Genomic DNA, 27,536 nt, shown 5'->3' on the forward strand with positions numbered 1-27,536 from the left:
CAAAAGGGCTGAGAAAGAATTTATGGAAACAGCACCCTTCACAATAGCCACAAATGACATAAAATACCTTGGTGTAACCCTAACCAAGCAAGTCAAAGACTTGTATGAAACAAATTTCCAGTCTCTGAAGAAAGAATTAGAAGAAGCTATCAGAAGATGGAAAGATCTGCCATGCTCATGGCTTGGCAGGATTAACATAGTAAAAATGGCCATCTTTTTTTTTTTTTTTCAATGCAGTTTATTCAGGAACCTTGAACAATCATCTGACCCTGGGGAAAGCCAGCCCACAGCTTAAATAGCTTCTGGGTAGCCAGCCCCAGCATGCCACGTGGGCAATGCAGATAGGTCCACATACATGGAAGCAAGCCAGATCCTCAGCCTTAGCCAAATGTGGAGTTGTTTGTGATAGAGAGCACTCACCATCGGGAAGGTGGAAGGCGGAAACCAGCTCCATCTTTCAGGCGCGGCATTCCGCAGCTCTCTACAGTTCCCCCTTTTTGTTTTAGACGCATCAGGCAAGAGTAGAGGTCTGATCTCTGATATTAGAAATAAATTGGGACTTTGTACTGATGTTCATTTAGGTGTCATCCACCCAAAGAGCATCAGACCCGTCTGATACCTTTTTCTCAGAGGCGGGACCTGGGGCATCAACCCGCATGCAATCAGACATGCTCTTCTCTGGGTCCAAAGCGGCTGACCCTGAGTGTAGTGCTTAGCCTCGCATCCTGAGCATAACATTTTAGCTTTTTATGGTAGCCAACCATGCTTGGGGAGACTGTCCTGCTTCAATGGCTGTAAAGGCCTGAATGGTCATGGCTGCATTACGCTGTTGTGAGACTCTAATCTTGCATATATACCACAGGCAAACCAAGGAGACCAACACCAGAAGGCCTGCTAACGCTCCCATGCCCGCCCATTCCTTCAGATGATTCATGGCTGCAGCAATCCATGATGATAATCCTGTGGCTAGTCCTGCGTCCACTCTGGTAGAATTTACCGTGACAATGGCCACTCTCAGCTGCCCCATCGTAGTATCGAATTCTCCAGTCCATTTACCTAAAATATAGCTAGACAATTGTTTAGACAGATTTGCAGCACAGGGAAAAAAATGGCCATCTTACCAAAAGCAATCTACAGATTCAATGCAATTCCCATCAAATTACCAACACAATTCTTTACAGACCTTGAAAGAAAAATTCCCAACTTCATATGGAATAACTCAGAATCACTAAAACAATCCTTTACAATAAAAGATTTTCTGGAGGCATCTCCATCCTTTATCTCAAGCTGTACTATAGAGCAACAATAGTAAAAACTGCATGATACTGTTATAGAAACTGGCTGGTGGATCAATGGAATTGAATAGAAGACTCTGAAATAAACTCACACACGTATGAACACCTGATTTTTTACAAAAATGCCAAAACCATGCAATGGAAAAAAATGTGCTGGTCTAACTGGATGTCTACATGTAGAAAAATTCAAATAGATTCATATTTATGCACAAAACTAAAGTCCAAAGGGGTCAAAGACCTCAACATAAAACCAGACAGAGTAGAAGTATTTTTTAAAGTATATGATTTGGCTTCTTAGAGGAGAAATCATTGTACCTTTTCCCTCTGCCTGTCCTAAACAGACTTGATTCTGTAGCTGTAGGTCAGTTCATGGTACTTCCCAGATGCCTGTACTCTGTTTCAGCAGCTCTGCCATCTCTCCTCAAGTGAGCAGGCACTCTTAGATTTTCCTTTTTGTTTTTTTTTTGTTTTTTCTCCGAGGATTGTTATTTGATGGAATGCAGCAATTTTCTTAAGTTTCTCTTTTTCTTTCTTGTTTTCTTTTATATTATTTTATTAATTACACTTTATTCACTTTGATTCCCCCCCATAAGTCCCTCCTTCCTCCTCTCCCAGTCCCACCCTCCCTCCCTCTTCTTCACGCATGCCCCTCCCCAAGTCCACTGATAGGTAAGGTCTTCCTCTCTTTCCTTCTGATCTTAGTCTATCAGATCTCATCAGGAGTGGCTGCGTTGTCTTCTTCTGTGGCCTGGTAAGGCTGCTCTCCCCTAGGGGGAGGTGATCAAAGAGCAGGCCAATCATATTATGTCAGAGGCAGTCCCTCTTTCCATTACTATGGAACCCACTTGGACACTAAACTGCCTGAGACTTACGGTCTTTCTTGTTTTTTGTTTTTGTTTTTGTTTTTGTTTTGTTTTTGTTGTTGTTTCTGAGGCACGTTTCTCTGTGTTGCCTTGGCTGTCTTTGCTGTTTTTCGTATTGTGTTTTCCCCAATTACTAATAGAACTGTGTTCTTTTTAAATCCCTTCTCATCCCTGTATGTGTGGTGTGTGTTTTCAGGGGCATGTGGAGGTCAGAGGTCTACCTCACGTGTCATTAGAAGCAGGCTACCTTGTGTTTTAAGGTGGAGTTTCTCTTTAGTCTGGAGTTCACGAAGTAGGCTAGACTGGTTGGCATTGAGTACAAATGTCCATCTGTTCTGCTTTTCTAATGCTCAGAGTACAAGTTCATGCACTGTGTGTGGCTTTGTAAAGGTGGATCTTGGTCAAATTCTCCTGTTTGCACAGCGAGCGAATTGGCTGAACTATATCACAGTCATTTTGATGTTTGAATTTAGCACAGTAAAGCAGGATATTTTCCTAAACCGTGTTGAGGGAAACATAGAATAAATTATATTTTATAAAGGGTTAAATTGGAAAATGACAATGTTTACTTGATAAGTAAATTACTTGTTTACTTGATTAGTAAATGTTAAGCTGATTTTTAACTACTTAGTGTTAAACTTCCAAAAATAGGATCCATCTAATAGAGTAGTAGTATAAAGGTATATACTTGCCTGAAGTGATTTTTTTGTTTGCTTGCTTGCTTGTTTGCATTCCTTATTAAATATTTTTAATTTTTTAAATTTGTTTTTAATATTTTTATTTTTGTGTGCAATGTATTTTAATCATATTTTTTTCTTCCTCTCACAAGTCCTCCTCAATCCTCCTTACACAACTTCATGCTTCTCCATTCTCTCTCAAAAAAAAACACAACCCAAAAGCAAACAAAATAAAAAGAAAACAAAAAGACAAAAGCAGTAATTATAGCAGAAAAAAAAAAAAGTGCTGCATGCATGCGCACATGCAACACACAAACAACAAAACAGAACATGATTGACTTTATAATTGTGTATTCTGGGGACAAAATGTTGATCAGCTACTCCTAAGCATGATGTCTGCCCTCGAGTGTGTTTCATATACCTAGTAATATTTCACTGGAGAAAATTAGCGGTATCATTGTAAATTATTTCTTATTAGGAGTGTGACTTTGCATACAATTTCACTTCCATTTACGAGTGTTGGAATGTTTTCTGGCATGAACTTGTACAGGTCTTGAGTGTTCTGTCACAGTCTGTGGGAATTCATAGGTGCATTAATTAGCCCTGATGTCTAGATATCTTTCTGTGTCTCTGGCCTTTACAATCTCTTCCACCTCATCTTCTGCATAGGTTTTTGAGCCATAAGAGGAAGCATTTGTTATAAACATCCCATATAGGGCTGAGTTCTCCAAGATCTCTAACCATCTGCACATTGTCTAGTTGTGGGTCTCTAAATTCTCATCTACTGCAAGAAGGAGCTTCTCTGATGAAGGTTGAGCAATGTAGTGATTTGGGTGCCAGCCAACTGTGGTGGCTGTGGGTTCTTGGTACAGAGTGGTTTTTTTATCTGAAGTGTTTTGAGTATGTAGAAAACAATGTGTCTTCATAATAGAATACATTTACTAAAACCTTAAAGTACAATAAAATTGGTATTATAGCAAATGTTGCAAGTACTTATAATTTCATTATTGATTATAATATTCATGTAGTTCTGTTTTGTTCTATAAAAACCAGCTACTATGAAAATATTTCATTTTAAGAAGCCCTTTTTATGAGTAGCTAAAACAAGAGGAAAATAGTTCCTTCTCCACTTCTCCCCACCCCCATCTCAGATAGTGTCTTTTTAAAAGGTGTGTATCACAGACCTGCTGAGAATGCAGTTGGTCATACTGAGGTCTAGACTTTGTTCTCCAGTGGGAACTTGTACAGGTTGGACATGCTTTATTTGTATGACATTCACTGGGATTAACCACAAGTCATGTGTGGCTGTTAAACACTTGAAATATGCCTAAGTAGCCTAAGGTAGTGAATTTTAGACTTTACTTAATTTTAATTAAATAGCCATTTGCAGTAGGGACTACTGCACTGGACAGTACAATTTAGAGCAAATTTCATCAAAACCAGTAGTCTAAAGTAGTGACTTGTTGAAGGACGATGAAGTTCTCAGACATGTGTGAGTGTATGTGTGTGTGTGCCAGAGGAGAACTGTCCATTTCTACCATGTTGTTGTTGGGTATTGGACTCTTGTCATCAGGCTTGGTGTCAAGGACCCTTACCCAGTGAGCCACCTTGGTGGTCCTAAGTTATTAATTCATTTATTCATACCAAAATATTCTTTACAATGTAGCTTTCCATACTATTTATTTTCCTACAGATAATAACAAGTATGAAATTACAAAGCGTCATGTTTTCCATGGAAAGTCAGTTCCGCATTATGCAGCGATTGAGCCTGATGGAAACGGCCTAATGATTGTATCCTACAAGTCCTTCCAGGGTGTTGCAGTAGGTCACGATCTTGACGACAGTATGGATGAAGACAGGTCTGAGAAAATGAAAGGTAATTTAACCTGTCAGGGTGCTCATGCTCATGCGTACTTGTGTTTGTACACACACATCTGTCTGCTTTATTTCCCATGGAATTTTATGGGTTCCAGTAGGGTATAATGGTTGCTTTATCTTAATTTTCGTTCATATCCTACCTCCACCTCTTTTTCTGGAGGTTACTCCCTGACTGATGTGGACTGCTTTATATTCATAACTTTGTAATTCTCTGTTATTTTAGAAATTGCAGTTACCTTACATGATTTCCTGCTTTATATTTATTATGTAATGTTTATATTAACACTGGTAAAGGCAGTATGATAACTGTTCTTCCAAAATAAGGCCTAATATGTATATTCTTACCTTCGTACTAAACTCACAGTTCCTTGGGGTCAGAATCACTGCATTTCGAGATTGAGTGAATGAGAAAAGGTTATATCTTAGGGTGAAAGGTCAACAATGTCTTCTGGAAGAAACTTGTATTTTTAATAAAGGATATTTCTGTTCATATTAGAGAATAGTATATTTAACAAAATTATATAGCATTTGATAATTACTTGAAATAAGATCTGGGGCTGCAGAGATAACTCAGAAGTTAGAGAGGTTGCTGATGTTGCTGACGTGGGTGTGGTACCCAGCACTCACATGGTGGCTCACAACCACCCTTATCTTCAGTGTCAGTGGATCTGACACATGCGAGCACCAATACATATTAATGTAAATAAAGATCTGAAATAAAATTGGCCTCAGTATTTTTGTATAGCTTTTAAAAATTAATCCTTCAAAAATATTTGATACTAATGTAATCAATATTTAAAAATGTTTCCTGTGGATTTATGAATATATGAGCCTCTAGATACAAAAGAAAACTGCCCTTAGTCCTCTTCATCTCTTTTACCACTGTTTCCTCACATACTATTTTTTGTTGTTGTTAGACTGAGACTTCTTAGTGAAATAAATTCACTGATCCTATTTCATTGTAAATTTGCTAAAGTCTTTTTCCGAATCAGTGTTCATATGCCAAGCCCACATGCCCTTTAGAAGTCATTCACTAAGCAGTTGGGAGGGTGGGGGGAGGGCAGTCAGAGCTCTAGTGGAGCACAGCATGTGCTTGGGTTACTGTAGTCCTTTACCTGCTTTTCTTGTTGAAGCTTCATGTTACGTCTTCAGTTGCTCTGCAACTCATTAATTATTGTGTGTGATATTTTCACAATGATAAAGGAGAAGAGGCATGTGTTTAAAATTGTATTTGTGTTATATTAGCACTCCTAACACTCTGGGAACAGAGACTGCTTTCATTCTTTGTAAGTCTCATGAAAAGGAGTATGATGGCTTTTTGGTATTTCATATCATCACAATGAGATAAGTGATTGATTATATTTTCTTTTTAAAATGTAAACATAATCTAAAGGCACAGGATATATGTCAAAGCACCCACCGTCAAAAGTCTGAGACAGCCTAGTGGTGGAGAGCTTGCCTAGCACATGCAAAGCCCCAGGTTTGACCTTCACCATACGAAAACAGGGGAAATGTAATTGTTAATATACTCCTTATGATGAAGGGATTAAGAAATTCTGGATTTTTAAAATCTTTTCTACTAAAACTTACATGTAAGTTTACAGGTTCCTCCTATCCTCATTGTCCATCAGAGGTTATATAATTTTATAACATATATAATTTTATTGTATAAACTGATATGTTCACATTTCATGAGGCTAGTGGGGTGTGTGTGTGTATGTGTGTGTGTGTGTTGTAAATAAGAGGGAGAAGAAGGGGGAGAGGTAAAGAGAGCCAGAAAGTACAGTAACTATGTATGGGATTCTAAGGAGGTGGGTGCTGGCAGATCCTAGTTCAAAGCCAGCCTGGTTTACAAAGTGAGTCCAGGACAGCCAGGGCTACACAGAGAAACTGTATCTCAAAAAACCAAAAACAACAAAACAAAAGAACAAAAAAAAAGTAAGTGATTGTTGTCAGTAGTATTTATGAGTGCTAGTCTCTTAATGAGTTGGGTGAGCTCAGAGGAGGAAAATAGCATGTGCATTAGTTACAACTCTGTGTCAGATTCCTTGAAGTCTGTGTTTTTATGATTTGTGTATGTGTGAAAGAGATGATTGGCAGAAAATATGCTGACTGATTTAGATAGGTGTTCTCTTAGAGGCCTAAGATCTAATTTTGTATGTTGTGTCTAATTTTTATTACATAATGCATTTTCATCTATTCCCAGTAGAACCTCTGTATTACTGGCAACAAACTGAGGATGATTTGACAGTGACAGTAAGACTTCCAGAAAACAGTACTAAGGAAGATATTCGAATACAGTTTTTGCCTGATAACATCAACATTGTGCTGAAGGATGTCCAGGTTTTGGAAGGAAAACTCCATTCATCTATTGATCATGAAAGCAGTACATGGACAATTAAAGAGAATGATAGGTATTTTGGTAGTTTTACATTTGAATTTTTTTTTTATTAATTATAGTTTATTCACTTTGTAGTCCAACTGTAGCCCCCTCCCTCATACCCTCCCAATCCCACTCTCCCTCCCTCTTCTCCTCCCATGCCCTTCCCCAAGTCCACTGATAGGGGAGGTCCTCCTTCCCTTCCATCTGACTCTAGCCTATGAGGTCACATCAGGATTGGTTGCATGGCCTGGTAAGGCTGCTCCTCCTTCAGGGGAAGGTGATGAAAGAGCCAGCCACTGAGTTCATGTCAGAGACAGTCCCTGTTCCCCTTACTAGGGTGCCCTTTTGGAGACTGAACTGCCATGGGCTATATCTGTGCAGGGGTTCTAGGTTATATCCATGAATAGTCCTTGGTTGGAGTATCAGTTTCAGAAAAAACACCTGTGTCCAGAATTTTTTGGTTCTGTTGCTCTCCTCGTGGAACTCCTGTCCCCTCCGGGTCTTTCTATGTACCCCTTCTTTCATAAGATTCCCTGCACTCTGCCCAAAGTTTGGCTATGAGTCTCACTATCTGCTTTAATACCATGATGGGTAGAGTCTTTCAGAGGCCTTCTGTGGTAGGCTCCTATCTTGTTCTTTGTTTTCTTCCTCTTCCAATGTCCATCCCGTTTGCCTTTCTGAATGAGGATTGAACATCTTAACCAGGGTCCTCCTTCTTGCTTAGCTTCTTGAAATTTTATTTTTTATGGCTTTACTTTTTAATTTTTTTTCTCTCTACAGTAGGTACATTGAAGGTGAATATAATAGTTCCAACCATATTGATGATTTTTCAGATAGACTAAAATGCTGAAACTACATAACAAATGTAATTGTAATTAAGATTAAAGATGCTGCTGTACTTGCTGTTTTCATTACCAGTTGTAGGTGCAGTAATGACAAAGGTGAAGCTATTTGCGTGTTTTAGTTTGTGCTCTTAAAACACTGTTGTTTAATTTGGTTATAAAATAATACAGCCCCATTTTTAGGTAATAGCATGAGAAATTTTCCAGTCCACCAATCACAGGTGTACCCTGCCCCCAAGTGACTGTTAGTAGCATCCAGAAACATGTTCTGTTTATTCTGTGAAATACTTTAGTTTTCAAGGAAAAGATTTCTGCTATATACTTACTATTTTTTGCATATTCAAAAGTTACTTTTAGATGTTTTTCCATTAAGGGTACATGATCATTTTCAGTCCTTCATTGTGGCTTTGTAAAGTTGTGTCTGTTAATAGATCATCATTTAGTCTTCTGTTGTTGGGCAATTACAATATTTCTAACCTTTTACTACAGTGAATAATTATGTTATTTTGCATGTATAGGAAGATAAATTTCTTCCTACAAAGGATTAATATTTCTTTCAGAATTTTGAGAAACAAATTTTACTTCAGTATAAATTAATCATTTATATTTCTTTTGTGTCTTCTGAGTTTGAGACACAAAAAATTAAAGCACAAAAGAAATACATGATAATTAAACTTTAAAATGTTTGTGCTCTTCAGAATGGAAAAGTCAAATGATGTGGTAGAAACCTTATATCCTAGTATTTGCCAAGCTGAGAAAGGAGAATCAGGAATTGAAGGTCAACCTCAGCTTTTTCAGGTCTAAGGTTAATCTGGGTTACATGTCTCAAAACCTGTCTCAAAAATCAAAATCATTTTTAAAAATTTGAATGTTTTTCCCATTCTCTAAATGCTATATTCTCTAAAAATGTGTTTAAGAGATAAAGAGACAAGATATCAGAAGCTTGAAAAGATCTCCCATGATCAGTGTGATTAACATAGTGAAAATGGCCATCTTACGAAAAGCAATCTACAGATTCAGCACCATTCCCATTAAAATCTTGACAATTATTTACAAACCTTGAAAGAACAATACTCAACTTCATATGGGGGGGAAAAAGCAAAAAAAAAATAACTGCCAGAGGTAGTTCCATCCTTGATTTAAACTCTACTGCAAGGCTATAGTAAGTTAGTTGGATGGATAGGTAGGTAGGTAGATAGATAGATAGATAGATAGATAGATAGATAGATAGATAGATAGATAGATAGATGGATGGTGTAAGACATGAACAGTTAAGGAAATATTTATATACAAAACTTACATTTTCAGTGCAGGAAAGCACTATAATTTCCTAAGATAACCTAGGGGCTTAGGATTTAGTTCAGGTGCAATTATGTTTCTATCTTAAAAGTTCTTTTAAAAATACTTTATCTTTACATATCTGTGTATCATGTTTATCTGTTTGTAAAAGTCTTGAAGACAGCATTTAAAATTTGTAGTTAAAAATTAGTAATATTGATAGCTGATGCAATGCTTTCCTAGCTTGTGACTTTGGCAAGTTACTTAAGCACTTAAGTCATTCTTATTTGGAATGTGGACATAAAGATAGACTTTATAGTTGTATTAATGAATAAGTGACATAAAGTGCCTAAGATAGTCCCTAACATGTGATAAAGCATTAGGTAATTATGAGCGAGTGTTGTTATTTTTGTTATCATCTTCATCAGATTAGTGTATACCTTAGATAATATAACTAAATTTGGGCATTATTGATTGTTGTGATAATTTTTAGTGTTAATGAAAAGGTCTTTTGTTATATAAGTGATATTATTTTGTATAGTCACTTAAATAGTTTTTAAATGGAATAATTACGTTACAGATTTGTCATAATAACAACCTATTCTTGTAAAAGAATAGTTGATAAGTGTACATGTTCTATTTGATAATTGCAATAATGGGTTTTATTGTACTCTTGGGATTATTTTCTTGGAACTGGACTCCATGGTGTGGTTAATTTGGTGTACATCTGTCAGAAATGGCTCATGGAAAAGATTCTTTCCTATGGAAGTAACACATAAGGCCTACCGTCCGAGTTTCCTCTCCTATCCAAAGAATGTGGGCCAGCTGCCTCCTCTGCTGTCCACTGCTGGTCCTGACTCAGTGCTTCATTTTCCTGCAACATAAGTTCTTGATCTTCAGGTTTCTGGCAGGCCCCTCTTAGTGCATTTGGAGTTTGTGTTTAACAGCTTGAATGCATGGAATTAGGTTTAAAACAATTTATTTAGACTACATTAAAATATTTCCTGTGATTTGTTTTTGTTTTTGTAGTTCTTACATTTATTTTCAGCTCTTTAAAAATCCATGTTTTAAAAATTTGACAGGACCATGCATGGAGAGGACCTAAAACCCCTGCTCAGATATAGCCCGTAGACTCAGTCTATAAGTGGATACCCTAGTAAGGGGAACAGAGGCTGTAATCTGGCATGAACTCAGTGGCAGTCTTTCTGATCACCTCCTCCTGGGGGGTGCATCCTTGCCAGGCCACAGGAAGATGATGCAGCCAGCCCTGATGAGACCTGATAGGCTAGGGTCAGAGGGAAGGTGAAGAGGATCTCCCCTGTCAGTGGACTAGGGGAGGGGTATAGGAGGAGGTGACGGAGGTGGCCACAGCTGGGATACAAAGTGAATAAATTGTAATAAATAATAAATAGCATTTTTAAACGTTTGACATTAACTGAATTTGCCCTGTCTTTGATTAAAATTATATAGGAAGGCTATTAGTTTACAATAGTAAATTGTTGAGTGTGTTGTTGGCCATTTTCTTGCTGTATGTGCTCCACTGTATATTCACAGTGTCCCATAGATAGATCCATGCTGTTTGTACTTCAGCTACTTAGATTGAGTAACACACCAGATACCTGCATTCCAGCAGAATTTTCTATATGCTGTCTTTCCAATCACTTCACTATTCTGTTTCCAAGCCATTTGTTGCTCCATTACCAGTGCTACTTTCATATTTACTCAAGAAGTTTAGGTTATTTATCGTTGGATACATATTTTTCCATCACATATAAAGCCAAAATTAATAAGATTTTTGGTAAAATATTTTCTAGATTCAAATAGGTAATAATACTTAGCTTCATCTCTCCCTCCCACTTCTTTTCCCTCTCTCTCTCGTTTTGATATGTGCTCTCATTACATAGTCTTGAGTGGCCTAAAACTCTTGATTCTTTCCTGTTTGAGCATACTGAGTGCTGGGATACTAGAATAAAATACCACATCTGGTTTTGATGTTTAACATTTTATTTATCATCATGTTTCTCATTTACGCTTTTAGCTTGGAGATTTCCTTGATTAAGAAGAATGAAGGACTAACATGGCCAGAGCTGGTAGTTGGTGATAAACAAGGAGAACTTATAAGAGACCCTGCCCAGTGTGCTGCAATAGCGGAACGCTTGATGCACCTCACCTCTGATGAGCTGGTAAGCAATTACAGTAGCAAGGCACTGTCGGAGAATGCAGAATGTCTTACATGAAGAGTGTGCCCTGTCAAGCGCTAGTTTGCCTTCCCTCATATAAGTGGCACAGATCAGTAATTATCTACCTAATTAATGTTTTGATAGGAATTGGAGTTCTAATATTTATATATTTTACTCAATATATATAGAAATGTGAAGGCATATTTTTAATTTTTATTTTTTATATTAATTACAGTTTATTTACTTTGTATCCCAGCTCTAGCCCCCTCCCTCATCTTCTCCCAATCCTACCCACCCTCCCTCTTCTCTAATGCCCTTTCCCTAGTCCACTAATGGGGGAGGTCTTCCTCCCCTTCCATCTGACCCTAGTTTATCAGGTCTCATCAGGACTGGCTCCAATGTCCTCCGCTGTGGCCTAGCAAGGCTCTTCCTCCCTCGGCATATTTTATATGGTATATATGTGTAGGTGTGTATTTTGACATTGTTTAGAAGCATCAACCAATGTTAGCACAAGCAAATTACAATTATGCCATTTATATGCTAATAACCTAGGCTGATTCTATAATTTAACTATTATAAGTTGTGCTATAATAAACATAAATGTAAAGATGTCTCTGCCGTACACACCTAACCAGTGTACAAATTACTATGGAGTTTACTCAGAAAACGAAAGTAAAACTACCATGTGTCTGAGCTGCGCCACATCCCACTCCTGGACAAGTATATGAATTCCCTTTTTCCCATGCCATTGGGAGCACACAGTCATGAACAGAACAGTTGAAACCTAACTAATATGAAACCTAATTATTACAAATATGAGAGCACATATTTTAAAAAGTGTGATAAAAATAAAATTAAAGCAACATCATCGGCACATGTCCTGTTTACAGTGTTGTTGGGCTGACATGTTTGTGCACTGTGTAAAGATTGTCTTTGTATACTCAAATACTGATTTCTGTATTGGCAGAGATCTGATTACAGGCAGGACTTTGGTAAACATCTCCCCCAACACATTGTGATTGGGTTAATAAAGGGCTGAACGGCCAATAGCAAAGGCAGGAGAGGAAGGTAGGATTTCTGGACAGAGGTAAGAACTCTGGGAAAGAATCAGGTGTAGAAAGAGTCTCCAGCCAGACACAGAGGAAGAAAGAGGTGCTGGTAATGAGGAAAGGTAATGGGTCATGTGGCAGAAAGTAGACTAATATAATTGGGATAATTTAAGTTAAGTGCTAGTTGGGAACGAGCCTAAGCTAAGGCCAAGCTTTATTAATAATTTATAAAAAGTCTCCGTGTCATTATTTAGGAGCTGGAGGTCCAAAGAAAGTTCCATTTTAGTGTCACTGAATGTCCCTGCCTTCCCTTTGTTTTCTCATGGATTTAAAACTTTGTTTTTTTATAAGGCTAACATTCAGTGTTCTTATCTTTATCATTTCATATCTATATGGTGTGGGGGTTGTTTTTTTTTTTTTTTTTTCTGTCCTTTGCATTTCCATGCCTCCTATTTTTTTCTCAAGTCCAGTCTTGAGCTAAGATTTGCTGTACATCTTCTAGGATAGTAATTATTTAATGAACAAAATATTTTCTTGTAGTGATTAGTGATTACAATGACCTGACAATACGTTTTCCCCCTACAGACTAGAAAACATTACTGTATTAACAATTTGCAGTAACCTATTGAAAATTTGATAACATCCAACAATACCTTAGAACATTGCTTATATGATCATTTACCAACAGTGATAAGAGCATGTGTAATTGTTGGACTTATTGCCATATTGAATTATAGTGGTAATGATTCTGCAAAATTATTTACCCTGCGGTGTTAGATGCATCCTGGGTAGAAAAGAGAGGTTAAATTTTTGAAAGGGAATGTTTTTCACAAACAGAAGTATGGCCTAAAGAGAGAACATAAATTTCATTTTTGCCGATAGTCATTAACACTTTGAAAAATTATTCAAATTCATATGCCATGCCAGAAAGTGTGATTTCATAGCCTTTTTTTACGAAGGAAAAAAAGGGAGGGATCTCATTCTGTAGGTTCAGTCATTCTGCAGATTTTATTGAGAATATAATAATTGTGACACTAAGAGATTGTTGATAATTAAACTGAATTCCTTTTGAGCTTGGTTTCAAAGGAGCGTTGATATTGGTGAGAAAGTTACCTATGCCCTAGTATTTTATATTTTGTAAAATAGTGTTGTATGTTTTGCTACACCTGATAATGACAGTGAACTTAGGGAATGGTAAATTGCTCTTTTTCTTTTTTCTCAACTTTTAGAAATGGCTATCCACTTTTGATATCTGGATAATGCTAACATCATAAAGCGATTAGGGAAACCTTCCTCGTCGTGAAAGAGACTATATAGTGTTGTCTCACGTTTTCGCCATCTCTGCTGCAAGTTCCCTGTTTTGAAAGTTTTTTGTTGTTGTTTTTAGGTTTTTTTTGAGACAGGGTTTCTCTTATGTCAGCCTGGCTATCCTGAACTGGCTTTGTAGACCTGGCTGGCCTCAAACTCACAGAGATCCACCTGCCTCTGTCTTCCCAGGTAAAGGGATTACACGCATACACCACCATTCCTGGCTTTTTCAAAGTTTTAACTATTCACTTTACTACATGGAATGTTATATTAAGTATAAGTTTCTATTGACTTTCAGTTTTTTACTTTCTCAATTACTGCATTTATCTCTCCCTTTTGCTTACTTTGAATTAAGTTTGTTACTTTTCTGCCTTTGCAGTTAGCTTAGACAATTAATTTTTAAAATAATGATCTTATTTAATGTGTGCACTTGTTTAGGTGAAAATTCGTGTATAATATAATATTTCCCTTTTTAAAAGTATTATTACATTTATAACTTAAGAACCCATTCCTTTCTTTTTTGTATTTTTGTTATGTTTTATTTCTGACTCCTATACCTCGCAAAACATTTTTTTAGCCTTAGTTTTTTGAAGAAGAGCAAAACTGAGGGAAAACATACCTTTTTCGATTATGTACCTATTCGCCGTTTCTACTGGCTTACATTTGTGTTGACTCAGATGTCTATTTCATGTTTTTACATCCTTGAAGAAGTTCCCTGAGTATCTCTTACAGTAGTGTGGCTTAATTCTCCTAGCTTTTGTTGGTAAAAGCGTTTTTCCTGTTTTTCTTTTTTTTCTGTTCCTTTGACAGGAGTATAATTCAGTGGTAGCAGCAGTTTATTTCCCTTGCTAGCTTGTGTAAGAAGTCAGTTATTTGTATGGTTGTTCAGTCATGTAAAGTAGTTCCTCCTGCCTGCTGTTAGTATTTTCTCTTTCTTACTACTTTTTAGCAGTCTTATTATTATGACTTGCTATATCCTATTTTTTAAAAATATACAGCAATTTCTGATGCTCTGTAGTCTTTAGTTCTGTCTTTATACTTCCTGCATTGACTAATTACCTAACTATCTCATGTTTTGGTTTTTGTTTGAATTTTTCATTTTCATATCTAGAAGTTCACTTAGGTTCTTTTTTCTGTGTTCCATATGTCAATATGTTCAATTTTTTTTTCATCTTAGAGTATATAGAATATACTTATAATAGCTAAGAGTTCTCTTTTGTTTTGTTGTCGTTGCTGGCTGGCTGACCAGTTGGTTCATTGGTGGGTTTTAGTTTCTGGGGATAGAAACACGGTCTGGATTGTATCCGGACTGTACACAGTCTCACTGTGTACTCCAGGCAGGCCTTCTGTCTCAGACATTTGAGTTGTGAGTTCACAGGCTTGAAACACTGTGCCCAACAGCCAACTGTGGTAATCTTTCGTTTTGACAACATTTTTAGGAATGAATAAATTATTTCCTATTGTTTTATGTAATATATATATATATATATATATATATATATATATATATATATATAATTTATTTATTTTTATTTGCTTAAGAATCCGAGTCCAGAAAAAGAAAAGCCTCCTTGTAATGCTCAGGAATTAGAAGAATGTGACATTTTCTTTGAAGAAAGCTCCAGTTTATGCAGATTTGATGGCAATACATTAAAGACAACTCATGTGGTAAGTCTTGATAATAGGAATTCTAAAATGTTGTAGACAATAAATAGAAATTTGGCAGATGAAAATTGAATGAAATGCATGTTTTGCAAAAATAGTTTGATTGAAAGTTACTAGGTATGATAAATCTTTTTATATTACTATCATTTATTACAGTTTATTCAATTTGTGTCCCAGCTGTGGCCCCCCTCCCTCGTTTCCTCCCAATCCCACTCTCCCTCCCTCTTCTCTCTCTGTGTCCCTCCCATAGTGCACTGATAGAGGAGTTCTTCCTCCCCTTTCCTCTGACCCTAGCCTATCAGGTCTCATCAGGACTGGTTGCATTGTCTTCCTCTGTGGCCTGGCAAGGCTGCACTCCCCCAGGAAGGAAGTGATTAAAGAGCCAGCCACTGAGTTCATGCCAGAGAAAGTCCCTGATCCCCTTACTAGGGACCTCATTTGGATACTGAGTCTATGGGCTACATCTGAGCCTGGGTTTTAGGTCCTCTTCAAGGTATAAATCTTACCACTCCATAAAGTAGCCTCATTTCCATTATACCAAATTCAGGCCTGTTGTTAGAGTTCTGTGGTGTATTGGCATTTTTCAGGCTTTCTTCTCTGCCTAATTTTTATATGCAGTTATGACCCTATTTTGTATAGTAATTTCCTTCATACCTGTTTCTAATACTGAACATTAAGAATATTTTCTCATGTTATTAATAACTTTAAAAAAATGGTTTGTGTGTGTGATGGCCAAGTCCGGTGGTATACACCTGTAATCCCAGTACTGTAGGAGGCAAAGACAGGCAGATCTTTGTGAGTTTGAGGCCAACGTGGTCTATAGTCGAGTCCAATACTGTCAAGGCTACACAGAAAAACCCTGTCTTGAAAAACAAAAAAACAAACAAACAAAAAAATGGTTTCTGTGTATGTGTGTATGTGCAGTTGAGTGTATATGTACATGTCTGTATGAGTGTGTGTATGCACATGAGTATGTGTGTACCACATGTGTGAGTGTATGTGTGTGCATACGAGTTTATGCATGACTGCCCACATTTGTGCATGAATGTGCAGACAGAGGCCGGTGGAGTAGGTCAGATCCCCGAAAGTTGAAGTTACGGGCATCTGCAGGATCCTTGCTTGTTATGCTGAAATCCAAACTCTGCTCCTTGTGATTATGAAGTAAGTGCTGTCAAGTGCTGAGGCGTTCTTTAGTACCCTTTAATAACTAAACTACCATTCATTATGCTACCATTAAAAAAATCATTTATTCATGAAGCCTTTTTATATTCAGAAATCTTTAGTGACAGCACAAAGACTAAGGCTCCTGAGGACTGGCCTCTACGGTGCAGTCTCAGAGCTGTGTGTCCTTCATTGCCTGCTTCACCGTGCTTTACCTGCACCTTCTGTGTTGGTGTGAAACACCTGGTTCTTAGTAACTGCAGATTGTCAGTTGTTTCCAGTGAAATGACATTTCGCGCAGAAATGGGATTTCAGTGACTGGCTTAAATGTGTAAATGGTGGTTGTCACTTCTTCATCTCATCCAGCTTTTTTCTTTTTAATACATTGGGGAAAGTTCTTCTGAATAGTCTCTTTTTAATTTTTTGATGCTAACAGAATTTGTAGTAAGAGTTTCTCTTTTATATGTACTATTATATTTCTTGACCAATCTGGCTAGAACTTGATTTAATAAAATAATCAAGTTTCATTATTTTTTTGTTTTTGTCATTTGTGTTCACTTTCCTCCGTATTTTTTGTGCTTTATTTTTTTTATTTAATTTGTTTTTCTAATCTTAGGAGAAGATTAGATAACTGATTATTTTGGCTTTGGTTTTTTGAGACAGGGTTTCTCTTTGTAGCCTTGGCTGTCCTGTACTCTCTTTGTAGCCCAGGCTGGCCTCAAACTCAGGGATCCGCCTTCCTCTGCCTCTCTGAGTGCTGGGTGGTTAGATTAAAGCTGTGTGCCACCACCACCCAGCCAGGTAGCTGATTTTTGATTCTTGTCACCGAGTGCTCTAGACTCCTGACTCCCAGGTCCTTGTGTGCGCCATTGAGAGAATTCAAGCAAGATACAGAATGCAGTGAGGGTGATAGGCAATGAACTGCAAGTGAGAGTATGTTTTCAAAGCCAAGAGCAGCTAGTTTTATCCTCCTTTACTTTACAACAGCCAATTGTAAAGTGTTTCTGATACTGAATTCATTTTGTGCCGTTCATTCAATATAGTTACATGTTTCTATTAGAATAGTTTGGTGACATTTGATGACAATTATAATTTATATCACTAAATATCAAATGTGATCAATTTTAAAACCAGAATGATACTCTTTTTCTTATTTTTCTAAGTGGAAATTACTTTTAGAAATTTTTGTACATTTTTAAAGGTTTATTTCTATCATTTGCACTTTATATCACTTAGCTAGTTATATTATCCTAGCTTGTAATCATGGAAAAAAAAAACAATTACATAGGTAATTTAATAAAATGAGTGCTAAAACAAAAGAGGATTTTATAACACTTTGATTTTCAATTTAAGATATAAAGGCAAGAACAACTTACTGTACAAACTGACTAACAGAAGTGAATGAGGATTACCATTCCATTCAGGGAGACTAGGGCAGATGTTTCATGATTACTATGAAGACAACAGAAACAGATGGGTAATGAAGAACACGAGTTTGGAAATATATATCAGTATTTAAATTATAGCCAGTATCTATTAACCCCTTAACTTACATATCTCTGTTACTTAAATTTATTTATGAAGTGGGATTGTCTTTTTACTTCTTATATAATATAGGGAAGAGCAAATAAGGTAGGAATAAGGTAAATATTCTGAGGTAGAGATTCTGGGTATTTAATAGAGTGTAAGTCTGTACCAAATATTAATTGGAAATCCAAGTTTTGATCTGATTTTTCCAGATAAGTAAAATAAAATCCTTTTCTCAGTATTATTTCTCAGTTTAATTTGCTAGTAAAAGTAATGGCAGATTCTTTGAACTTTTTCATTCTGACATGAAATCTTCAGAAGTCTAATTGCTGCATGTTCCTAAGAAGACTATCAGCTGACTACTTGAAATACTTTTCACATTTTCTTGAGAACATTTTACTCTAACTGTAGTCTTCGCTGGTACTTCAGCATTAAATATAGCCTTATCTACAGTGATTACGAAAATAGACATAATGTGAAATTTTATTTTATTGGACAAAAGATTTCTTAAATTTAGGCCATAAGATACATACTTGGTACTAATGAGGAATGAGCTTCTATGAAGTAAACTGTCTAAATTAATTTTCTCATTTAAATATAAAACCTATGTTCAAAGACCTGTCAATAGTCTTATTCAAATCTTTTTATTTGTCCAGTGTTGTGTATAGAGCACCCTGAAGAATATAACCTTGTATTGAAGCTTGCATACTAGCAGTTACTATATTATTTCCTTAGAATGTGATAGCAGCATTTGAGGTAATTAATATTTATTACCTCTACAATAAGTTGACCTAGCACAGCCCTAAAATGTTCTCATCTGATTGTAGTTGGTTTCCCTGGGTTTTCGTGCTGCTAATAAGCTATTAATTATTGCCTATTGTTGATAGTGTATCTGCCCAGAGCAGTCATCTTTTTTTGTCATACCCCCAGTTTACTTTTGTCTAGAGTTATAAATTCCATGAGATTTTATTTATAACCAGGATATAGAGTTTTATGTTGAAAATTTTGATTTATGCTTCCTGTTCTTGACTAAGGATAAAAAAAATATCTAGGGATTGAACGTAGAGCATTCAATACAAAAATACAAATTATCTTTGTTTGTTATCTCACTTTATTTCGTTCACTTATTAAGGTAGTTATTTTAATCATCTTAGTTTGTTATACACTTAATCTTGCTCTTCATTCTGAGTGGACTAAAAAGCATGTAGATTAACAAAGAGTATTTCAGGGCTATTATATGAAGGCTTTTCCAGGGAGGAGGGATTCATCAGGGAAAACCCACCCTGCGTGTCAAAGCTAACATCTGATAGGCTGAGGAAAAGAGAAAGCCAGGTGGCACAAGCCTATTCTCCATGGCATGCCCCACCCCCACCGTGGCATGATGTAGGCCACTCTGTTCCAGTGGCCTGCCCCTACAGCAGGGACTGAGACTGGGAGTAAGAGTCTTCCTCCGATAAGCTATTTATGCCAGGCATTTTGTCACAGCAGCAACAAAAGCAACTAGATACAGTAAAAGTATCCCATTGTCAAGAAACAAGGAATTATCAGAAATAATTTAATCTAACTGTTGTCATTATGGCAAAGACAGTAGAAAAGATCAATACATGCTACACATTATAGATAAAATTAAGAATAAAAAAAAAAGGACAAGACAAAGAGTATGGCACTAACAGACTCCCATATACTCAGGGCAGCACAGAAACAAAACGACTGACATTGAGAGGGGGTTAAAAACTACTATTACTGAAACTTGGTACTTAAATCATAGTTTATGTTTACAACAGGGTGGGGTGTTTAGGGTTTGCTGCTTGTTTTTCTAGAACATATGGGAGGGCTGTGTATATACAACTAAGTGGAAAAGAGTGATAGAGCACTCATCAAAATAGAACATGTTCAAGACCAAACAAAAACAAGTGTAAGAGAATAGATATAAAATGTTCTTTGGCTAACAGGATCACACCATAAATAAATACTGCAAAATTATGTAGGAATTAAGGGATATATTTCTCAGTAACTCATGAGACATAGAGGAATTTTGTATTGATTACAGATGACACCCAGCACAGGCAGGATGCTTGGTACTTCAGAAGGGGAAATTTACAGCATCACGTCACGTGAAGAAAAGAGAAACTGTAGTCGAGGCAGAAAGAATATGGAGCCAAGACAAAGTTTTAGTTCTCAAGACATTTACTAACATGGCCACTATCTTGGGTTACTGTTATTGTGAAAAATTTCATGGATTAGTAGCTGAAAAAAATGGTATTTCATTCTGGTGTAACCGAATGCCCAAAATCCTAAATGGGCTTTCCGGTCTGCCCATGTTGCTTTGTGGAGTTCTGGAGAGAATTTTTCTTTGCCTTTCTCACTCCTAGAGGGGGCTTCCATCTCTTGGCTCTTAGTCCCATCTCCTAGACACATAACCAACAGTGTAGTGTCTTGAGTCACCCTCTTTTCTCTGTGCTGCTATTGTCCCATTGCCCTTTGTATTTGTAGCCCTCTTCTCTCCTCCCTCTTACAAGGAATCTTAATAATACTTTGGGTTCACTCAGCTCATCCAGGTTAATCTCATCATTTGAAAATCCTAAACATATTTTTTATTATCTAAAAAAATACTCAGAAGTTCCAGAGGCCTAAGGTGTGGGTGTACAGGGGTGACAATGTCTGTGCTTAACAACAATCTAATATGATAGTATATTGTGTGAGAAATGATAATCATGCAATAGGGAATACTTTTAATTTTTATTTTTTATGTTAATTACAGTTTATTCGCTTTGCATCCCAGCTGTAACACCCTCATTCCCTCCCAATCTCATCTTCCCTCCCTCATCTCCTCCCATGCCCCGCCCCTAGTCCACTGATAGGAGAGGTCCTCGTCCCTTCCATCTGACCCTAGCCTATCTGGCCTCATCAGGACTGGCTGCATTGTCTTCCTCTGTGGCCTGGCAAGGCTGTTCCTCCCTCAGGGGGAGGTGATCAGAGAGCCAGCCACTGAGTTCATGTCAAGAGACAGTCCCTGTTCCCCTTACTAGGGAACCCACTTGGATACTGAGCTGCCATGGGCTATGTCCGAGCAGGGGTTCTAAGTTATTTCCATACATGGTCCTTGGTTGGAGTATCAGTCTCAGAAAAGACTCCTGGGCCCAGATTTCTTCATTCTGTGGTACAATAGGGAATTTTGAAAGTTAAGCATCTCCTAGCATCATAAATATTTCATGAACAGGTGATTATTGGTCTGAATTGTGGGGTTAGTAGAATGTGAAAGAGGACAGGAGGAGTCAGTGAAGGCAGAGTTGGAACATCAGTAGCGCTTTGACATCCCATGTAGCACAAGTGTAAGTGGCAAAAGAGAAAGCATTTAGCAGAATGAGGGGCTTATGTTGAGAGACCTTCACCCTCACGCTCGTGTTTTCAAGGTTGATCTCTCTTGGTTAAACCTTCAGTTGATAGTTTAGCTGATTTGTTACTTTTCTGCAGTCATGCAAAAGAGGCTGGCTAATAGTTTCAGCGTTAGTAATGTTAATGCTCATTTTTCTCAAGAAAGTAAGCACATTTTATAAAAATACTATTGCAGTCCACCTGTTCATTACCTCAGTTAGATTAGTCCTTCTGGAAAAGACCTCGGTGATCCGGAGGAAACCAGTGGAGGTGAGGAAAGAGCTGAAGCAGGGGTGAGTCAACTGAGGCTTTCTTAGCAGGCCCATTTGCTAGTAATAGTTTCAAAGTAAGTCACTGATAGTCCAGATCACAGGGAAAGAAGAGATAAGCAGTGATAAGAACGCACCAGCCTATCCTTGCTACAGTGAGCGTGCTCTGGGCCTGCCTAAAAGCCCTGCTCTTGCATGTTATTCTCATGGGCAGCTTTTCTTAGAGCCTGGCTTGCCCTGGTGAACCAATAAATCATGCTACAGCTTTTCACAGCTTTCCTTACAAAGTGCAAGTCAGGCCTCAACTTTTCTTTTCTGTTGCACTAAATCAAGTCACATTTTTCACACACAGAGCACCCCAATTCTAACCCTAACCCTAGCACCTACATTTTGATGTTATTTGTGTTGGTATTTAAAGCTCTAATAATCAGATGACTGATGAGGAATGTGGCTGCACCGGTCTCTACTAATGCAGCTTCCCTGTAAGTGGCTTCCAATCATAAGTCTTAAAAGATGATTTTTGTAGTGAAATGAATTCCTCAAGCAACAGTATTACCGTAACAGTATTTATTTATTTATTTTTTTAATTTTTAATAAAACATCAGATCTTTATTTGGTATCTGACTAGAACAAAATATTAAAATAACCATGAATCATTATGAAGAAAACATGAATATCCCCCGAGAAGCTCTTTTACCTTTCAGGGCCCAGTAACTTAGCTGATGAAATCTAACCAGATGGGAGTGTTGCAAGGTGGAGATTCTTGGCTGCAGTGGGAAGAGATGCTTGATGAGGCTGTTCAGGTTCACAAAGTAAATCTTCCTTCATTTTGTGCTTCGCAAACCCATTTTTTTAAAATTTTTTATTTAACTTTTATTAATTACACTTTATTCATTTTGTATCCCCCCCATAAGCCCCTCCCTCCTCCCCTACCAATCCCACCCTCCCTCCCCTTTCTGCATGCATGCCACTCCCCAAGTCCACTGATAGGGGAGGTTCTCCTCTCCATTCTGATCTTAGTCTATCAGTTCACATCAAAAGTGGTTGCATTGTCCTCTACTGTGGCCTAGTAAGGATGCTCCCCCCTCAGGGGGAGGTGATAAAAGACCAGGCCAATCAGATTATGTCAGAGGCAGTCCCTCTTCCCATTACTATGGAACCCACTTGGACACTGAACTGCTGTGGGCTACATCTGTGCAGGGGTTCTAGGTTATCTCCATGAATAGTCCTTGATTGGAGTATGAGTCTCTGGGAAATTCCCTGTGTTCCAATTTTCTTGTTCTGTTGCTCTCCTTGTGGAGACCCTGTCCTCTCCAGCTCTTACTCTTTCCCAATTCTTACATAAAATTCCATTCACTCTGCCCAACAGTTGACCATCAGGCTCAGCATCTGCTTTAATAGTCTGTAGGGCAGAGGCTTTCAAAGGCCCTCTGTGGTAGGTTCCTAGTTTGTTTCCTGTTTTCTTCTTGTGGCTTTCAGAAGCCCTCTGTAGAAGGTTCCTAGGTTGTTTCCTGTTTTCTTCTTCTTCTGATGTCCATCCTTTTTGTCTTTCAGGATGGGGATTGACCGTTTTAATTAGGGTCCTCTCTCTTGCTTAGTTTCTTGAGATGCACAGATTTTAGTGGGTTTGTCCTATATTGTATGTCTATATGAGTGAGTATATACCATGTGTGTCTTTTTGCTTCTGGGACAACTCACTCAGGATGATCCTTTCCAGGTTCCATCATTTACCTGCAAATTTCATGATTTCCTTATTTTTCATTGCTGAGTAATACTCCATTATATAGATGTACCACAGTTTCTGCATCCATTCTTCAGTTGAGGGGAATCTGGGCTGTTTCTAGCTTCTTGCTGTTACAAATAAAGCTGCTACAAACATGGTTGAGCAAATGTCCTTTTTGTGTACTTGAGCCTCTTTTGGATATATGCCCAGGAATGGCATGGCTGGATCTTGGGGAAGCACTATTCCTAGTTGTCTGAGAAAGCGCCAGATTGATTTCCAGAGTGGTTGTACAAGTTTACATTCCCACCAGCAGTGGAGAAGGGTTCCCCTTTCTCCACAACCTCTCCAGCATGTGTTGTCACTTGAGTTTTTGATCTGGACCATTCTGATGGGTGTAAGGTGAAATCTCAGGGTTGTTTTGATTTGCATTTCCCTAATGGCTAATGAGGTTGAGCATTTCTTTAAGTGCTTCTCTGCCATTCAATATTCCTCTACAGAGAATTCTCTGTTTAGCTCTGTTCCCCATTTTTTAAGTGGATTACTTAGTTTGCTGCTTTTCAGCTTCTTTAGTTCTTTATTTATACTGTATATGAGTCCTCTATCAGATAAAGGGTTGGTGAAGATTTTTTTCCCAGTCTGTAGGCAGTCGCTTTGTTTTGATGACAGTGTCCTTTGCTGTGCAGAACCTTTTCAGTTTCATGAGGTCCCATTTATTGATTGTTGCTCTTAGAGCCTGTGCTGTTGGTGTTCTGTTCAGGAAGTTTTCTCCTGTACCAATGAGTTCTAGGGTATTCCCCACTTTTTTTTTCTAGGCGATTTAATGTGTCTGGTTTTATGTTGAGGTCTTTGATCCACTTGGACTTCAGTTTTGTGCAGGGTGATAAGTATGGATCTATTTTCATTTTTCTACATGTAGACATCCAGTTGGACCAACACCATTAGTTGAAGATGCTATCTTTTTTCCATTGAATGGTTTTGGCGTCTTTGTCAAAGATCAGGTGTCCATAAGTGTGTGGCTTTATTTCTAGGTCCTCTGTTCGGTTCCATTGATCCACCATTCTGTTTCTATGCCAGTATCATGCAGTTTTTAAAACTGTTGCTCTATAGTACAACTTAAGATCAGGGATGGAGATACCTCCAGAAGATCTTTTATTGTAGAGGATTGTTTTAGTAATTCTGGGTTTCTTGTTATTCCATATGAAGTTGAGAATTTTTCTTTCCAGGTAGGTAAAGAATTGTGTTGGTAATTTGATGGGAATTGCATTGAATCTGTAGATTGCTTTTGGTAAGATGGCCATTTTTACTATGTTAATCCTGCCAAGCCATGAGCATGGCAGATCTTTCCATCTTCTGATAGCTTCTTCTAATTCTTTCTTCAGAGACTTGAAATTTGTTTCATACAAGTCTTTGACTTGCTTGGTTAGGGTTACTCCGAGGTACCATATGTCATTTGTGGCTATTGTGAAGGGTGTTGTTTCCCTAATTTCTTTCTCAGCCCTTTTGTCTTTTGTATACAGGAGGGCTGCTGATTTTTTTTAGTTAATTTTGTATCCGGCCACTTTGCTGAAGGTGTTTATGAGCTGTAGGAGTTCCCTGGTAGAGTTTTTGGGGTCATTCACGTATACTATCATATCATCTGCAAATAATGATAATTTGACTTCTTCCTTTCCAATTTGTATCCCCTTGATCTCCTTCAACTGTCTTATTGCTCTAGCAAGGACTTCCAGCACTATGTTGAAGAGATATGGAGAGAGTGGGCAGCCTTGTCTTGTCCCTGATTTCAGTGGGATTGCTTTAAGTTTCTCTCCGTTCAATTTGATGTTGGCTATAGGTTTGCTGTATATCGCCTTTACTATGTTTAGATATGTGCCTTGTATCCCTGATCTCTCCAATACTTTAATCATGAATGGATGTTGGATTTTGTCAAATATTTTTTCAGCATCTAGGGAGATTATCATGTGGTTTTTTTCTTTCAGTTTGTTAATATGGTGGATCACATTGATGGATTTCCGTATATTGAACCACCCCTGCATATCTGGGATGAAGCCTACTTGGTCATGGTGGATGATATCTTTGATGTGTTCTTGTATTCAGTTTGCGAGTATTTTGTTAAGTATTTTTGCATCAATGTTTATAAGGGAGATTGGCCTGAAGTTCTCTTTTTTTTTTTGTTGGGACTTTGTGTGGTTTAGGTACCAAGGTGACTGTGGCTTCATAGAATGAGTTTGGTAATGTTCCTTCTCTTTCTATTTTGTGGAATAGTTTGAACAGAACTGGAGTTAGCTCTTTTTGAATGTCTGGTAGAATTCTGTGCTGAAACCATCAGGTCCTGGGCTTTTTTTGGATGTGAGACTTTCGATGACTGCTTCTATTTCCTTGGGGGATATAGGACTATTTAATTGATTTACCTGGTCCTGATTTAACTTTGGTAAGTGGAATCGATCAACAAAATTGTCCATTTCATTTAAATTTTCAAATTTTGTTTCGTATAGACTTTTGATTCTTTTTTATTTTTATTTTCATTTTTTTTAATTTTTCATCAATTACACTTTATTCATTCTGCATCCCCCCATAAGCCCCTCACTCCTCCCCTCCCGATCCCACCCTCCCTCCTCCCTCTGCATGCATGCCCCTCCCCAAGTCCACTGATAGGGGAGGTTCTCCTCTCCTTTCTGATCTTAGTCCATCAGTTCACATCAAAAGTGGCTGCATTGTCCTCTACTATGGCCTGGTAAGGCTGCTAGCCCCCATGGGGAGGTGATCAAAGAGCAGGCCAATCAGATTATGTCAGAGGCAGTCCCTCTTCACATTACTATGTAACCCAATTGGACTCTGAACTGCCCTGGGCTACATCTGTGCAGGAGTTCTGACTTTTGAAGTAAGTCCTAATTATTGTTTGGATTTCCTCCGTGTCTGTAGTTATGTCCCCCTTTTCATTTCTGATTTTGTTTATTTGGATGGTGTCTCTCTTCCTTTTAGTTAGCTTGGCTAAGGGTTTGTCTATCTTGTTGATTTTCTCAAAGAACCAGCTCTTAGTTTCATTGATTCTTTGAATTGTTTTATTTGTTTCTAATTGATTGCTTTCAGCCCTGAGTTTGATTATTTCCAGCCATCTACTCCTTTTTGGTGTGTCTCCTTCTTCTTTTTCTAGGGTTTTTAAGTGAGCCATTAAGTTGCTTGAATGCGCTGTCTCAAATTTCTTCTTGAAGGCACTTAGTGCTATGAACTTTCCTCTTAGCACTGCCTTCATTGTGTCCCACAAGTTTGGGTATGTTGTGTCTTCATTTTCATTGAGTTCTAGAAAGACTTCAGTTTCTTTCTTTATTTCTTCCCTGACTCAGCTGTCTTCTAGTAGCAAGTTGTTCAGTTTCCATGTATGTGTAGGCTTTTTGCTATTTCTGTTGTTATTGAGGTCCAGCTTTATTCCATGTTGATCAGACAGGATACAAGGGATTATTTCAATCTTCTTGTATCTGTTGAGGCTTGCTTTGTGACCAACTATATGGTCTATTTTGGAGAAGGTTCCATGAGATGCTGAGAAGAAGGTAAATTCTTTTGTGTTTCGGTGTAAGGTTCTGTAGATGTCTGTTAGGTCCATTTGATTCATGACCTCTGTTAGAGATGTTGTTTCTTTGTTTAATCTGTTTTTTTGACCTGTCCTTTGTTGAGAGTGGGGTGTTGAAGTCTCCCACTATTAGTGTGTGGGGATCTATGTGTGGTTTAAGTTTTATCAATGTTTCTTTCACAAATGTGGGTGTTCTTGTATTTGCATAGATGTTCAGGATTGTGATGTCTTCCTGGTGGAATTTTCCCTTGATGAGTATGAAGTGTCCTTCCCCATCTCTTTTGATTAATTTTGGTTGAAATTCTATTTTATCAGATATTAGAATGGCTACTCCTGCTTGTTTCTTGGGACCATTTGCTTGGAAAGTCGTCTTCCAAACTTTTACTCTCAGGCAATGTCTATCTTTGTGCCTTAGGTGTGTTTCTTGTATGCAAAAGATTGCTGGGTTTTGTTTAGGTATCCATTCTGTTAGTCTGTGTCTTTTTATTGGAGAATTAA

General features: G+C 37.7%; 1 protein-coding gene across 3 annotated transcripts in view; it reads left to right on the forward strand.

Moving 5' to 3' along the window:
• The window catches only part of Nudcd1 (NudC domain containing 1), a 64,499-nt gene that overhangs the window by 29,419 nt on the left and 7,544 nt on the right, over positions 1–27,536 (forward strand). For 2 of the 3 annotated variants that reach the window (XM_060389479.1, XM_060389481.1), the window contains 4 exons: positions 4,529–4,711; positions 6,920–7,127; positions 11,255–11,399; positions 15,296–15,421. In XM_060389479.1, the coding sequence (XP_060245462.1) occupies positions 4,529–4,711; positions 6,920–7,127; positions 11,255–11,399; positions 15,296–15,421 (662 nt within the window). The remainder of the gene's footprint in view (positions 1–4,528; positions 4,712–6,919; positions 7,128–11,254; positions 11,400–15,295; positions 15,422–27,536) is intronic. The other variant, XM_060389480.1, reaches the window with a different exon arrangement.

Source organism: Meriones unguiculatus, chromosome 8, assembly GCF_030254825.1.
Source record: "Meriones unguiculatus strain TT.TT164.6M chromosome 8, Bangor_MerUng_6.1, whole genome shotgun sequence".
NCBI classification, from domain to species: Eukaryota; Metazoa; Chordata; class Mammalia; order Rodentia; family Muridae; genus Meriones; species Meriones unguiculatus.